Source organism: Sphaerodactylus townsendi, linkage group LG12 (genome assembly GCF_021028975.2).
Source record: "Sphaerodactylus townsendi isolate TG3544 linkage group LG12, MPM_Stown_v2.3, whole genome shotgun sequence".
NCBI classification, from domain to species: domain Eukaryota; kingdom Metazoa; phylum Chordata; class Lepidosauria; order Squamata; family Sphaerodactylidae; genus Sphaerodactylus; species Sphaerodactylus townsendi.
Genome location: NC_059436.1, coordinates 42,560,871 through 42,577,840, shown reverse-complemented (window position 1 = coordinate 42,577,840; position 16,970 = coordinate 42,560,871). Strand labels below are relative to the sequence as shown.

Sequence of the window (16,970 nt, the reverse complement as noted above, 5' to 3'; positions counted from 1 at the left end):
AAATATTTCAAGGGGACACTGTGAAACAGTTTCAGACCCCATAAGTTTTTATCACCATTACTGCTTTGAATATACACAAACAGCTCACAGGACTGGAAGGAATCTCAGCGTTCTCAAGTCATATTCCACAACCAGGCAGGAAAGTTATTGGCTCATTCATTTTCAAACAATCTGTTTTTTTTTAAAAAAAGTTTTGTAATGACTGAACTGACTACATTCTCATCTCTTGCAAACTACTACGACGCACAAAGTAAATTCCTACAACTGCAGCTGTTCACTGGACAGTTTCTGTTGTAACATGGTGTAGTGTTGTAACATAGGTGGGGTGGCTAAGAGCAGTGGATTCTAATCTGGAGAACTGGGTTTCATTTAAGAACATAAGAACATAAGAACAAGCCAGCTGGATCAGACCAAAGTCCATCTAGTCCAGCTCTCTGCTACTCGCAGTGGCCCACCAGGTGCCTTTGGGAGCTCACATGTAGGATGTGAACGCAATGGCCTTCTGCGGCTGTTGCTCCCGAATACCTGGTCTGTTAAGGCATTTGCAATCTCAGATCAAAGAGGGATCAAGATTGGTAGCCATAAATCGACTCTCTCCTCCACATAAATCTGTCCAAGCCCCTTTTAAGCTATCCAGGTTAGTGGCCATCACCACCTCCTGTGGCAGACATTCCAAACACCGATCACACGCTATGCGAAGAAGTGTTTCCTTTATTAGTCCTAATTCTTCCCCCAGCATTTTCAATGAATGCCCCTGGTTCTAGGTATTGTAGAGAGAAAAATTTCTCTGTCAACATTTTCTACCTCCATGCATAATTTTTATAGACTTCAATCATATCCCCTTAGCCTCTCCCTTTCCAAACTAAAGAGTCCCAAATGCTGCAGCCTCATAGGAAGGTGCTCCAGTCCCTCAATCATCCTGTTGCCCTTCTCTGCACTTTTTTCTATCTCCTCAATATCCTTTTTTGAGATGCTAACAGAACTGGACACAGTACTCCAAGCACGTCGCATCCACTGCTTTATATAAGGGCATGACAATCTTGCAGTTTTATTATCAATTCCTTTCCTAATGATCCAGCATAGAGTTTCATTTTTTCACAGGCTAAGCGCATTGAGTTGACATTCCCATGGAACTATCAACTAAGACGCCTAAATCCCTTTCCTGGTCTGTGACTGATAGCACTGACCCCTGTAGCGTGAAGTTTCCCAGTCCTTCACAGGAGTGGCAGACTCTAACCTGGTGAGCTAGGTTTGTTTCCCCACTCCTCCACGTGAAGCCTGCTGGATGACCTTGGTCTAGACATGGTACTTTCAGAACTCTCTCAGCCTCACCTACCTCACAGGGTGTCTGTTGGGATGAATAAAGGGAAGGAGCTTGTAAGCCGCTTTGAGACTCTTTACAGCTGAGAAGAATGCAGTATAAACCCAAACTCTTCTTCATTTTGGTTGCCTGAAGGGTTTGTTATAAGGTGGGTTTATGTGGGGAAAAATAAATGCTACCAAGGGTGTTGGTGGAGCTGTTAGAACATTGGAGTAGGGTAGGGGAGACCTGGGTAATCTCAGCGACCAACACTTAGTGGGTGACCTCAGGCCACTTATTTATTCTCAGCTTTACCTGCCTTGCAGGATTATTGTGGAGACAGAATGGAGAAGGCAAGAACCACTCTGAGCTCTTTAGAGAAAGGGTGGGATGAAAATTTAATCACTATTTAATCACAAGCTCATGCAGTGATTGACTGTTTGAAGTTACTGATGCCATAACACACCAGAGGCCTGATTCTCCTGCCTTGGGTTGACAACTCCAAGTTAGGAAAGTTTTGGAAATCTAGGGGTGGAGCTGAGGAGAGTGGGATTTATTTATTATTTATGATATTTATGATTTATGGGATTTGTTTATTTGTTTATGATAATAAATGACTTCATATTAGTGTCTCTAGGTGGCTTAAAAAGGTTAAAGAAAATAAGAAAAGGAGGGACTTCAACAGGATATAATGATCTAAGGTCCACCCTCCAAAGCAATCATTCTCTCCAGGTGAATGGATCTCTGGCTCATTCTGCACATGCAGAATAATGCACTTTCAAACAAGCTTTCAGTGTCTTTTTGAAGTCATGCGCGAATAGCAAAAATCCACTTGCAAACAGTTGTGAAAGTGGTTTGAAAATGCATTATTTTGCGTGCGCGGAAGGGGCCTCTGTCATCTGGAGATCAACTGTAATTCCAGGGGAATCTCCAAGCCCGACCTGGGGGTTGGGAATCCCAATCCCATCTGGTCGAAACATTTTGGAAGGGTTTTTCAGTTGCCATGCGATCTATTCACTATGTTTCCCATGAGTCTCTGATTCCCCGAACTTTTTCCTTAGCGCCGTTTTCTGAACTCACTCAGTTCCCGCTTGCCTGTTTATTTGCAGCATTTCTCTGATGGTTCTTTTATTTTGGAGGGGCCAATCTTCAAAGCATTGAGTATTCAAAGAGTATAGTGTGTAGCACGAGACCTTGAGGCATTGAAGAACTGATTCAACACAGAACTAAAAAAAATGATGTAATGGTGGCCAGGGATCATTTTGAGGGGGTGAATGCAGACACATCATTGTAAAGGTTAGGAGGCTAAAAACATTTTTAAAAACATTTTAGGGGGGTTGTGCAGAAAGAGCCTATATTTCTCCTGCTCCTTGGTTTTTGCCATACTATATGGTCATTGCTGTGTTGCTTTTGTTTGCTTTTTTATTTTATTGCTATTTTTTTTTAGTTACTGTTGTTAATGTCCACTATTTTATGATGTTATTATTATCGCTGTTGTTATTTGGGATGTTTTACCTCTTTTTTAGGTTTGAAAGTAGCCTTGAAAGATTTTTTTTTTTTAAAGCTGGGTTTTGGCAGGATTAAAAAAAAAACAAGAACAAATTAATAGCTGACTTGAAATCCAGTTAGGGAGAAATTCAGTTCTCACTTCTACTTCTTCACACAACGTGTGATTGGTGTTTGGAATATGCTGCCGCAGGAGGTGGTGATGGCCACTAACCTGGATAGCTTTAAAAAGGGCTTGGACAGATTTATGGAGGAGAAGTCGATCTCTGGCTACCAATCTTGATCCTCCTTGATCTCAGATTGCAAATGCCTTAGCAGACCAGGTGCTCAGGAGCAGCAGCAGCAGAAGGCCATTGCTTTCATCCTGCACATGGTCCCAAGGCACCTGGTGGGCCACTGCGAGTAGCAGAGCTGGACTAGATGGACTCTGGTCTGATCCAGCAGGCTAGTTCTTATGTTCTTATGTTCTTACCAATAACAACACTAACAACATTTTGTGCTTTAAGCCATTTGTTCTGTGTTTTAATAACCCTCCCTAAAGATAAGAGAAAATCTGGGGCATTATGACACATGATTTGAAAGGCATGTGTTGCTTTTACAGGATCTGTGATGCCTACAGAAGGTATGTGTTGGTTACAAAATACATTTGATTTCAAGATGGTGCTCCTGCTGCTTTCTATCTAGGGTTGCCAACAGACCTGAAAATTATCATTCCTCCTTAACAGAGGCTTTATCTGTGGGAATGGGCAACCGTGGCTTCTTCTGCACAAATCAAATAAAACATTTTGAGGCAGAAAATGAAACATATCCTTTCGTGGAGTTCTGCATGGTTTTTAGCCCGAAACGTTTTGGTTCCCGCCTCAAAGCGTTTTATGTGCCTGCAGTTCCCAAGCAATTCTTTTTTGAAAATGGTTTTCTGCAAGAGTTTCTTTTGTGCAACCATTTTCACTTGCTATGAGGATCTCTTTAAGATGCTTCCCATGTCACTCTGCAGTCTCTGGACCTCCTCATTGGTACCATTTTCTGAGCTTGCGCCAGCAGTCTCGAACTGTATTTCCATAACTAATTTTTTTTTTGAAGGGGGAGGTCATGTCTATATAGCTGTGTAGACATGATCCCTCTAGAATTGCAGCACAAGACTTTGAAACATTGTAAGCATCGGATCTACAGATCTGTTGTTTTTTTTTTAAAAAAAGAACAGAACTACCACAAAATGGAAGCCAGGAAGCGGGTGACTGCAGACAAATGCGGTTTTTGAAAACGTTTGCAAAATGTTTTCAGGGGGTCGTGCGGAAAAGGCCATTGCTTTCTGTGGCATGGGAGGTACAAAATATCATCTGGGAAACAGCATCCCATTAAACCTCTATTAAAGGGACAGGAGCTTTTTTTTTCTCCAGACCGGTTGGCAACTCTATTACTTATACCCAGTAGGACTGGCAATCACATTTGTGCCCACATAACACCAAAGAGACACAAAAGTTATTTCAGTCCATTTTACTAAATTCTAGTTATTATGTTCTGGGTCTCTAGAAACAGAAAAACAAGTCTGCTTTTTGAAACAGATGGGATGTCAAATCCAGACCTGATGACCTTGTACAGACAATAAATTTGTCTTGTTTCCCTTCAAGGCTAAAACTTGGTGTAAAAGGCACAAGATAAGGAAGACCTTTTTTTTCTGGACCCCGCCCCAGGAGAGCTTCAAAGGTTTGCAGTTATGCCAACTGGAGGAATCTCATCATGGCAATTGTCCTCTTTGCCTTCAGTGAGCCTCTACCTGCCTGCCCCTCTACAACTGTGACCACGGAAAGAAGCAAAATGCTCTTGAACAGGACCATTGAGAGATGCTCACATACTGCAAGCTGTAAGATAATAAAAGATGAAATATTATGCTTGGCAGGGTCTCTTTCACTGATGTGTGCAGATTGGATGCCTTGCTAGAGCTCTTCTTTGGCGTCACTGATGCTCTTTAGGGAGGAAAGGCAACATAGTGTAGCTGGATCTCATCAGATCTAAGAAGCTAAGCAGGGTCAGTACTTGGAGGGGTGACCACCAAGGAAGACTCTACAGAGGAAGGCCGTGGCAAACCACCTCTGCCTCTCACTTGCTTTGAAAGTCCCTTGCTGTCATGACCTGGTCTTGTTCCAGCCTAATCCTGCCATGTCTCCCAACCAGGAGGTGAAATCTCCTGTCTGGAACTGCTGTCTCTTGCTTGCTCATTAGTTCCACATACTCATTAGCCACCTGCAGGCGTCTACATTTCAGAGTGTTGCAGAGTATGGATTGCTTTGCGTTGGTGAAGGCCATGCCTTCGTCTTCCCATGAGAATGCTGTTCCCTCCCCTGGGAACTGGCGGTGGAAGGTGGTATCAAGCTACGTGAGGTGGGGGGAAATGGAGTGGTGGTATAATGGAAGCTATTTTTGTGTCTATTTCTCAGTCCTGTCCATAGAAGTCTAAATGCTTTATCCTGATGTTGTTTTCAACACAGGAAATCATTTGAAAATGCAATCTCATATTGGACAATCCAGGGGTATGACACTTGCTGAGGTCGCCACCTTTGGCGGACGAAGAAGAAGAAGAAGAAGAAGAAGAAGAAGAAGAAGAAGAAGAAGAAGAAGAAGAAGAAGAAGAAGAAGAAGAAGAAGAAGAAGAAGAAGGAGGAGGAGGAGGAGGAGGAGGAGGAGGAGGAGGAGGAGGAGCAGGAGGAGGAGGAGCAGGAGGAGGAGGAGCAGGAGGAGGAGGAGCAGGAGGAGGAGGGAGGGAGGGAGGGAGGGAGGGAGGAAGGAAGGAAGGAAGGAAGGAAGGAAGGAAGGAAGGAAGGAAGGAAGGAAGGAAGGAAGGAAGGAAGGAAGGAAGGAAGGAAGGAAGGAAGGAAGGAAGGAAGGAAGGAAGGAAGGAAGGAAGGAAGGAAGGAAGGAAGGAGATTAGAATCTACCTGTTCTTAATCACTATACCACATGCTCCTTTTATACACACGTGCTCCATTTATTTGAAAATAAACCGAAATTTAGCACAACAAACAAATATCTGCATAATCCAGTCAAACCCAAATTGAAGAAGAGTTGGATTTATATCCCCCTTTCTCTCCTGCAGGAGACTCAAAGAGGCTTACAATCTCCTTTCCCTTCCCCCCTCACAACAAACATCCTGTGAGGTAGGTGGGGCTGAGAGAGTTCAGAAGAGCTGTGACTAGCCCAAGGTCACCCAGGTGGCGTGTGTGGGAGTGCACAGGCTAATCTGAATTCCCCAGAAAAGCCTCCACAGCTCAAGTGGCAGAGCAGGGAATCAAACCCGGTTCCTCCAGATTAGAGTGCACCTGCTCTTAACCACTATGCCACTATTGCACTGTCCTATGAAAATTTCACCATTCAGGGAAGCATGAGACATTCAGCACTGGTGTCAGAGGAAGAATTCTGCTCCCTTGGAGAGGTGGTGTGAGTTTGCTCAAAGCAAAATGCAGGTCCTCACCCACCCACCCACCCACCCAAGATCTGGAATGGGTTAGCAGATAGGCTGCCCTGCACGAGCACCCTATTGTTTCTTCCTAAGTTTTAAGTCAATACTGTACAAACACTGCAAATCCCAACCAAAGTAAAGCCTAGCCTTGTAGTGTGGTCCTTAGCATTTCTTACCAGTCAGGGAAGTAACAAGAATGCAACTGTATTTTGAAAGCTTTTTGGAAAGAAAAAAATCAGAATTCAATAAGACAATTATGGGTTTGGCGTGACAGCTAAAAGGCATCTAGCTCATGCTTCCTTGCTACAAATAAGACTTAGTTTCATTCTGCATGGGCCAAAAACAGCGGTGTGAAAACGGTGTAAAAGGGTTTAAAACAGTGTAAAAGGGTTTATACCATTTTCAAACCACTATTTTTGGCCCATGCGGAATCAGCCCTAGTTACAATTAACTGTAGCTATTATAGGTTACAGTGTACTTTAGAGTTGTACTTTGAATGGGACCATCTTAGTAGCATTAATAATGTTTAATAATAATGAACTTACAATCCCGGGAACAAAATGCAGGAAACAATGAGCAATGAGCACCTGAAATTGCCTCTGGAAGAAATCTTACAGACAGAAACACCCTGCCTGCCCCCAACCAAACTGAGATGGACCAAAACAAAACTCTGCTTGCGCGCACACATAAATCTCAAGAGTGAGCTAATTTCAAGGAGATGAGTTATGTGCAAAGTGTAAACACAGCTCTATTAATGGAGCAGTGAGACAACTTTTAATCATAGGTTTCCAGATACTTTCCCCCTTTAAAACCCTCAGCTTCCAGTGTGCCTCAAAGCTTTCAGCTTGAAGATTTCAGACTATGTTTTAACTCAAGGGAGGAAGAGTGTGAAACAGCATGAGGGAAGTGTTGCCTAAAAGATCAGAGGTGAGAAGTTATAATTAAAAATGAGCTGCCAGTCAGAGTAGACAATGCTTAGCGTGACGAACCAATAGCTTGACTCCAGAGGAGGCTGCTCTGTATGTTTGTCAGCATTTGGTGTTTTTTGTGGCACTGGACAAAATCTATGGAAAATATCTCCAGTCCATGGAAAAAAGGAAAATTTCTTCAGGTATTATGTCCATTCTCATTAAAGTGTAGGAGGAGAATGTGAGTCATTCATTCACTTTGAAAAGTATTTTTGATGTCTTTCAACAACAAGGCTGAACCAGAGAAAAGGAAAATGAAAAGACTGGGGCAGAATCCCAGTTCGACAACAGCAAAGGGCACTTGACCACAAAGTTTTGTCCAGGGTAGTTGTGGTTGTGAGTTGGTGACACAAACAAGGAAAGCAGCCATTTCCATCCCATGACCTCATCTCGGGACTCTTTCTTTCCTTTTCTCAATTGTTATTGATGGGCTATAATGCTGGCAATCTTAAATACATGAAACTGCCTCGTAACTCAAACTACTGGATGATCAAGGACAAAACTGTTAACTCTAATTGGGAGTGGCTCTCCATATTCTTGGGCACAGGATTTTCATATCATATCACCTGTTAACTGAAATTGCCAAGAACATATCATATCACCTGTTAACTGAAATTGCCAAGCAATTTGACAAATGAACTTAGGAAGATATAAAGTTGACATACAGAGAGGTGAATCATTGTTTCATCTGCCCAGTGTTGTCTATTCTAGATGGTGGCTCATCCAAATCTTGGGCAAAGAAAAGTCTTTTCCAACACTTGCTACCTGAGATCTTTTAACTGGAAATGTCTATGAACACTGCAGCCCAGAATGTGAAAATGGTGAAAAACCACCATGTTCTCCTCCACCGACCAGTATCAGCTCCTTAGGTTTGTAAATGAACAGGTCCTGAGCATGTGGAACTGTCCCAACGATATGTGTTGAGACAGCATATCAAATACCTAGCAAGTTGTTCAGTTATCTCCTTAGGCCAAAGGACTAAATTCTGTACTTCTGGTTGTTTCCAGCTATACGGTCCTGTTTTTTTAAAGGAGTAAAAATTGTATCAAGTGTTGAGTTTTCTAACTTTGTACAAATTTACATTCTGTTGGATGGGTCAGGATGAAGGATAGTTTAGGGTAGCCAGGCAGCTGCTCTTTGACCAGTCCAACATGCTCTGTTTACCAGTGACTGACACTGTATTCTGTTCCTTGTCATTGGAAAAGCAGCATTCCTACTTTGGCCCCGGTTTTATTTGGGGGATGGAAGAGGCTTGATTAAATATTGTTTGTTGTTTGTCTGCTTCCCCTGTAGCGGAACTAGGAAGGATGCATCTCAGCTCTAGTGGGTAAGTGTATATATGCATGCACACTAACATTAAGGCAATTGTGCAGCCTGCCATTTCACTAAGTGCAGTTGTTGGGGCTATTTTGATCTATGGAGTTGCTGAAGGACAACAGAGGGAGGTATCATATCAGAACAATTATCACTAGCTTGTCAGTGCCCCCTCACTGATCTTGCCTGGTGCTGTTACATCAGGGCCCCCTCATATTGAGGGGCCCGCAGTCCCCCTCTTTGGGGTAGGTTTTAAATTGAGGATTTTCTGGACACCTCTTGATTGTTTATTTATTAGCTGAGATCCGCTGTTTTATATGAATTTTAGGATGCTTTATTGATAATTAATGGGATGGAGCTTAAGTATTTATATTGTATAATTGTACATGACCTGCTCCTGCTTGATGTTTGATTTGTGTTGTTCACCGCCCGGAGCCCTCCGGGGATCGGGCGGTATAGAAATGGAAGAAATAAATAAATAAATAAAAATAAGAGGCGTATAATCGTAGCAATAGGAAAATTTAAGAATCCTGATATTTGTTGGGCTCCTTACTCTGCTAAGCAGCCCCATGGCACAGAATGACAGATTTATGGAGGAGAAGTTGATTTATGGCTACCAATCTTGATCCTCTCTGATCTGAGATTGCAAATGCCTTAGCAGACGAGGTGCTTGGGAGCAACAGCCGCAGAAGGCCATTGCTTTCACATCCTGCATGTGAGCTCCCAATGGTGGGCCACTGCGAGTAGCAGAGAGCTGGACTAGATGGACTCTGGTCTGATCCAGCTGGCTTGTTCTTATGTTCTTATGTTCTAATGATACAATGCAATACTGCAGTTTGCTCATAACTTGAGTTCAATCCCAGCAGAAGTCAGGTTCAGGTAGCTGGCTCATGAATGACTCAGCCTTCCATCCTTTTGAGGTCAGGAAAATGAGTACCCAGCTTGATGGATAAAGTACAGGTGACAAGAGAAGGCAATGGCTAACCACCTCGTAAATATAATCTGCCTAAGTACATATTGTGATGTGATAGTACCCCATGGATAAGCAATGACCCAGTGTTTGCACAGGGGACTGTCTTTTCCTTTTACCTTCCTCTGCTAGTAGTGAAAGGCCTAAAATCTTTTTTAGCTTGACTGGCAGGCAACTAGATATTATAAGATGGCTGAGGAAACAAGGGGTACAGCTATTTTAGAGATCACTCCTACTAACAGGAAAGGTCTTGTAGAGGAGGTTGAAATAGTGTGACCTTTTGGTGCAAGGGGACCATACCAGCTTAGTGTTCACAATTGTCAGGAAAAAAAAGATTATGGTGTGAAGTCAGACATATAACCTGGATTTTAAAAAGCTAACATTAGGAATCCAAGGCAAACATTGGCTGGCATTAATGGGTGAAAAGCTTCAAGGGAAAGAAAATCAGGAGTGGTGAGATTTTTTTTTAAAAAAATGTGAAACTAAAGGCACAGTTGCAGGCCATTCCAACAAGGAGGAAGAACAGAAGTCACCATAGGAAACCAGTCTGGCTTTAAGGGAGGCTTTGAGATCTGAGGTCGAAGAGGGTTAATAATGAGGAGCTGAATGAGGGAAGAATTGAGAGGGAAAGATGTATAACAAAAACGAAGATTTGTAGGGAGGAAGTCACGAGGGCTAAGGCCAAAATGTGCTTTGGTTGGGGCAGGGGGAATAACAATAGGATTTTTAAATATATATATATAATGTTATGAGTAAGAGCGAAGAATAAGGAAATGATAGATCCATTTAAGGGAGGTGACAGGCAAGTTTACTTTAAATTTACACAAGTCCTCAGGAGTAGTTCAGCATTGGAATTGGCTGCCTAGGGAGGTGGTGAACTCCCCCTCATTGGCAGTCTTCAAGCAGCAGCTGGATAAAATCTTGTCAGGGATGCGCTGGGCTGATCCTGCATTGAGCAGGGGGTTGGGCTAGATGGCCTGCATGGCCCCTTCCAACTCTATGATCCTATGACCCCGATGAACTGCATTCCAAAGCACTGAAGGAGTTGACAGGTGTCATTTTGGAACACCTCTCTTTAATTTTTTGGAAAATTTTGGAGGACAGAGGAGGTACTTGGGGATTTGGAAAAAGGCTTATGGTGTACCTATTTTTAAGAATGTGAAAAAAGATGAATCCAGGAAATTATCGGCCAGTTCGTTTGCGATCGATTCCAAGAAAGATTTTAGACAGACTGTTAAAGAGTGTGTGTGAACATCTGGAGAGACATGGTGTGCTTCTTAAATCTCAGCATTGCTTTCTTAGGAAGAAGACATGGCAGACCAATCTGATCTCTTTCTTTGACTGAGTTACTAGTTTGGTGGATCAGAGGGGGGACGGACCCCGAGCAGGTGTTGTTCCTGGATGCCATTTTCCCCGATATGCCTCTGTCAAAGAATGTACCATGCAGCTGGCAGAAAAAAAATCCTTTAGTAATATGCAATAGGAATGGGTCTTGACCTGGTTGGCCCAGGGTAGCTTGATCTCATCAGATCTCAGATACTAAGTAGGTTAATTGGATGGAAGACCACCAAAGAACACCAGGGCAACTGTGCAGAGGAAGGCAATGGCAAAATACCTTTGTATGTTTTTTCCTTGAATAGCATACAGCAGGGTGTCCAACTCTGGAAATCATAGTCTGTGAGCATCTGGAGGGCCAGAGTTGGACACCTTTGCCCTACAGGATTGTCAGTAAGTCAACTCTGACTTGACGACATTCTACATATACAATAGAGGAGGCCTTGGACTAGGGTTTTGGTATGGTAATAGGTATACGTTGAAGGGAAAGTTATAAAAACCCTGCTCATTGCCCTCATTCTTGTTCCTTTACTCCCATTCAGGCCTACTCTGGTTGCCCCAAAGGGCTAGAAACTTGCCTTTTCTCTTAAGAGCAAAAGTTGATGCTTTTCAGAATCCTGAATTCCATCACCAGATCTAAATTCTGTATTGATTTCAGGACAGATATAGCCCTGCATATGATTCTATTGCCCTTTGTTTCCTCAGGGACTGATATTTTCCAATATAAGAAAGAAGTCTATCCAGTTATGCTGTCTGCCCTGAAAGACACGGGATGCTGATTCCAGGGACAGATTGAATTCTGCTTTTGTGCTATTCAGAAGAACCTGCTGAGTGAGGTATCCCACCACAAGAAATGTGAAAAGCCAAATCCATTACAAGCCCTTCACAGAAAGGCAAAGATGCTTCTCCATCAAACTGGATAATTTGAGATATCCCACCTCAGGAAATGTGAAAAGCCGAATCCATTACAAGCCCTTCACAGAAAGGCAAAGATGTTTCTTCATCAATCAGGATAATTTTAGCCCCTTTCCACTGCATCAAGGCCAATCTCTAAACAAGGAAGAGAAACTTTGCATTCCCTTTCCGCAACTGTAAGACATTCACCTTAGGCTAGAAACAGACATCCTGGGTGCTGAAGGATAAAAAAGAATCAAAAGACTAAGATCTTCACAAAGTGACTGAAGAAGAAGAAGAAGAAGAAGAAGAAGAAGAAGAAGAAGAAGAAGAAGAAGAAGAATTTGGATTTATATCCCCCTTTCTCTCCTGTAGGAGACTCAAAGGGGCTTACAATCTCCTTGCCCTTCCCCCTCAACAACAAACACCCTGTGAGGTGGGTGGGGCTGAGAGAGCTCCAAAAAGCTGTGACTAGCCCAAGGTCACCCAGCTGGCATGCGTGGGAGTGCACAGGCTAATCTGAATTTCCCAGATAAGCCTCCACAACTCAAGCGGCAGAGCTGGGAATCAAACTCGGTTCCTCCAGATCAGAGTGCACCTGCTCTTAGCCACTGCTCTTAGCCACTACGCCACTGCTGCTCCCAACCACTGCTGCTCCCACCACTTCTGAGTGGTGCCCGTTTGCACTGATGGGGGTACCGGGCCAGGCATGAAAACAAAGTGTAATGAAATAAATTTAACAGTGTTATAAGTTACTTATCTGCCTTCCAAATCACATTTAGGGGTTCAGCTGAAAGATGTTACTCCATGGATGCTATTTTGTAATACTCAGTATTTAAAAGGCAATCATAGTGATAGCTGAAATTTTGGAGCCAGAGACTGGGAGGAAAAAGTGGTCCTGGATAAGGGCCCTCCCCCCTGACACACTGGCCCCATCCTTACAAAGTAGGGAGGGAGGTAAAGAGATAGAATTAATCAACCCTATACCTTGGATAGCCGTGCCAGGGCCAGGCATAGGTGTCTGCACATTGTACCCAACAGCATAGCATGTCCATTTACTTTCCCCAGGCTGGGAGCTGTCTTCCCTGGACTGCACATGGCTCTTCTACCCTGGGCTAGACTGGGCCATTGACCCACTGAGAAATGCCCTGGTGGTTACAATAACCAGTCTGTCCCTGGTTACAGAAAACACGGGATACATGGAAAACCTGCCCTTTGCTTGCAAGGAGTTTTCTCTATCTATTTATCTATTTATCTATTTATCTATTTATCTATTTATTTATCTATCTATCTATCTATCTATCTATCTATCTATCTATCTATCTATCTATCTATCTATCTATCTATCTATCTATCTATCTATCTATCTATCTATCTATCTATCTATCTATCTATCTATCTATCTATCTATCTATCCTATCTATTCTATCCTATCCTATCTATCTATCCTACCCATCCCTCCCTCCCTCCTCCCTCCCTCCCTCCTCCTCCCTGCCCGCCTCCGCCCGGCTCTCACTGGGCTACAGCCAGCCAGCCAGCCAGCCAGCCAGCCAGCCAGCCAGCCAGCCAGCCAGCCAGCCAGCCAGCCAGCCAGCCAGCCAGCCAGCCAGCCAGCCAGCCAGCCAGCCAGCCAGCCAGCAAGTCTTGGATATCCACATAAATTTCATCAAGAATATTGGATAACCCTGTTTGTAGGAATTATAGGTGTAAATAAAATGGTTACGGGAATAAAACTCCAAACTTGGAACAGTTAGTTTTGAGTCCAGTAGTACCTTACAGACCAATCAGAGTCTCAGGGTATACCATCAGAAGACATCCACAGTTTTAAATAAGACACATATCCCAGTGCAGAAAATGTCTCAATGACTTTTAATGGGTAGGCATCCAAATGCGGATTCTGTCCTTCCCTTCCATACAAATGCGCACACCTATATTTGTACCCCGAGCCACTTTGCACAACATTCTGCACATGAGGCCCCAGCCCTAATTCTGCCAAGGAGAAAGAAAATTGGATAATGATGATCAGAAGGTTGGATCACTGGTGGAACTGGAAGGCCTACATTGCAAGTCTAACCTGCTGAACCACCAGGGAATCCATTGTTGATCAAAGCTGTCACCCTGGATCAAAGGCTTCTGAATCGGTTACAGCTTCAGACAGATGGGTTTAGACAGATGGAACTTTGGTCATTCCTCTAACACTGCAACGTGAATAACTCCTAGTATAACAGAGACTCTAATAAAAGCAACAGCTCAAGATCTCACCTCACATTTCTTCATGCAGTGGATCAGTGCAGGGTACGGGTACCACTTGAGTGCCGCTGTGCAGACGATGTTCTAGAGGAAAAGGGGAAAGAAGAATGGGGACTGTGAGACAAAGAAATCACTGTAGAGAAAAGTCACATGGTGGGCTTACTTCCCCCTGCCCTGGTTGCTCCGTATTCTGCACTTTGGAAATGAAGTTTCGCTCCTAATACCTCTTGTGTTTTCAAGACCTGGCCTCCTTCCAAGTATTTACAAGAAGTGCTGGACCTGACGCTTGCAATAACAGAAAGCTTGAGATTAAAATAATATTTAAGGTTCTCTGTAAGCGTCGTGTTCAATATTTCACTCATGACAAGGAGAGCAGCCTTGGCGGTGGAAATTTGATGGGGAGAAGGGAAGAAGAGATTTGGTAATGGTCTCCAGAGATTTTGCTCATTGCTTTAAAGGCACAGCTTCTTCACAGCCCGGCCATCTTACCCATCATGCCCAAGGAGATGAGTGGGGCATACAGCTAGAGTTGGCCAGCTAGGATTTGCGGCAGGAAGGGAGAAGAAAGTCTTACAAACCACTTCACTGAGTTTTTTTTTAATTATATAGATTTTTTTTCTTACTGAGGATTATAAACAAAGCAATACTGTTCAAAAACCAATACAAGTTGCTGTTTTTTTAAAAAAACTCCATTAGATGATGTAGTTTTTTAAAAGTAGTTTCTGCAAAATTCTACTGATTGTGGGGAGTGTGGTAGAAAATGAAAAAAAGAGAAGGTATTTTCAGTTGCAGAACTTAATAGATTTAATAATGACCAAATTGGCCATGCTGGCGGGGGCTGATGGAAATCATAGTCCGTGAACATCTGGGGCACCAGAGTTGAACAATCTGCCATGCTGGCAGGGGCTGATGGGAATCATAGTCCATGAACATCTGGAGCACCAGAGCTGGACACCCCTGATGTAAACTCTTCTTAGGGTCACACCATTGGAGATCCAGTTGAACAAGGGATGTGTGTAAATCAAAAGTGTGCTAGGAGTGTTTAATTTTTTTTAAAGGCACCAAGTATGACCCAGCCAAATGGCCAGGTTCCAATGTTATGTTCATTCTCACAATGCTAAGGATTGCTTCCATTATTTCACTGTTCCAGGACTTCTGTCTCAATTAGAGTTAATTAGCAGAAAATTCCCAGACCTCTCCTCCTCTCAGGTGGGAGCCAATGAGGTACCTTTGACAGGACATATACAAATGCAATTGCCAATGAACAGGACCTGAATACTTGCACATATGCCTCACCCCCTTCCACCTGAGAGGAGGACAAACACAGATCCCCACCCTACAAATCACTCCGTACTGTGCCATGGAGAGAAACACATCTTACCATGACATGCCTCAGAAGATGCCAGCCACAGATGCGGGAAAAACGTTAGGAGCTAAACCCACCAGACCGTGGCTGCATAGCCCAGAAAACCCACAAAAGCCAACTGATTCTGGCCTTGAAAGCCTTTGACGTCACACACACAGTATCGTTCAAAGAGGAAGAAAAAGATTACTGGACTCCCGTTTAATTTTCCTGCAATGGACTAACCCTGATGGAACTTCTTCGGAGGATTACTGCAAGGCCAAAACCCCTCTGGAAGATGGCAAGATATTATAAGGGCTTAATCTACACTAGAAGTCCCATGGTCCAGAGTGATAAGCTGCAGCACTGCAGTCAAAGCTCTGCTCATGACTTGAGTTCAACCCCAAGTTTCAGGTAGCCGGCTCAAAGTTGACTCAGCCTTCTATCCTTTCGAGGTCGATACAGTGAGTGCCCAGCTTGCTGGGGGTAAAATGTAGACAACTCGGAAAAGCAATGACAAACCACTCCATAAACATAGGGCCTTTCCCCACTTACCTTCAGCCCTGCGCTACTTGAGGAGAGTAGCACGGGGTCCCCCGGCACTCCCCATGACAGGGGCAGCGACAGCGCAGCCACCCCAATGCTGCCGCTGTTGCGCCCCCTCAGCGCGCGTCATTTTGGCACCTCTTTTGAACAGAGCCTTTTGGATAACCCGCGCAGAGCGCGGGGCAGTGGGGAAGGCCGGGTGGTTACCCCAGTTTCCATTTTCCCGCCGCCTGATGACGTGGACCCTCCCATCCAATCAGGGCATGGCGGGGCGTTCGCGATGCAGCGGGAATTTTTTTAAATTTTCAACTGGACGAATCCTCGACTATTTGAGGACACAAGATGTGTCCACTAATAGTTGAGGATTTGTCCAGTTGAAAAAAAAATTAAAAATCCCACCGCATCGCAAACGCCCCGCCATGCCCTGATCGGATGGAAGGTTCCACATCATCAGGCGGCGGGAAAATCGCAAACGCAGCAGCCAATCAGGACACCCCTGAATGGATAGTGCTGCGCGGCTGCCAACGCTCATTTAGAAAGGGGCGGAAGCTGCGGTGGGGAACATGACCCCGCGCTGAAAAGGTTCCGCAACAGACGAAACCGTTAAGTCTCCACGTTATTTTTAGAGTGGAGAAACGCCCATAGTTTACATAGCAAACAATACGATGTGATGTCACCCCATGGGTCAGTAATGACCCAGTGTTTACACAGCGGGACTACCTTAACATTACACATTACAAATTGCACAGGGGGGACTTCTTTCACATTACGCTACTTTTACATTCCTCCTACACGGGTTCATTGGGGAAGACCCCGATGTTGTACCAGATATGCGATGGGAGTTTTCTGCCTCCCACAAACACTGGCTCTTTTCCTCTTGAGACAGGAACAGGTACTCTCCTCACAGCTGTTTTCACTTCTGTACACCTCGTGGTGGAGTGGCATCATCATTAAAATGAGGCAACTCACTTTGCTACATGCGAGCTTCACCGCAGAGCTAATGGTAGATCGGCAGGAATGGGAAAAAAAAACAGCAACGGAAAATCAGCAGCAGGGAGAGGCAATTGCTGCTTTCTGTTGCCTGTTTTGTT

The 16,970-nt window shown here is 44.0% G+C and overlaps 1 protein-coding gene across 1 annotated transcript in view; it reads right to left on the bottom strand.

Moving 5' to 3' along the window:
* Positions 1-16,970, bottom strand: part of PAPPA (pappalysin 1) — a 299,243-nt gene that overhangs the window by 28,892 nt on the left and 253,381 nt on the right. The window contains exon 20 of the mRNA XM_048512627.1: positions 14,004-14,075. Coding sequence (XP_048368584.1) covers positions 14,004-14,075 — 72 coding nt within the window. The remainder of the gene's footprint in view (positions 1-14,003; positions 14,076-16,970) is intronic.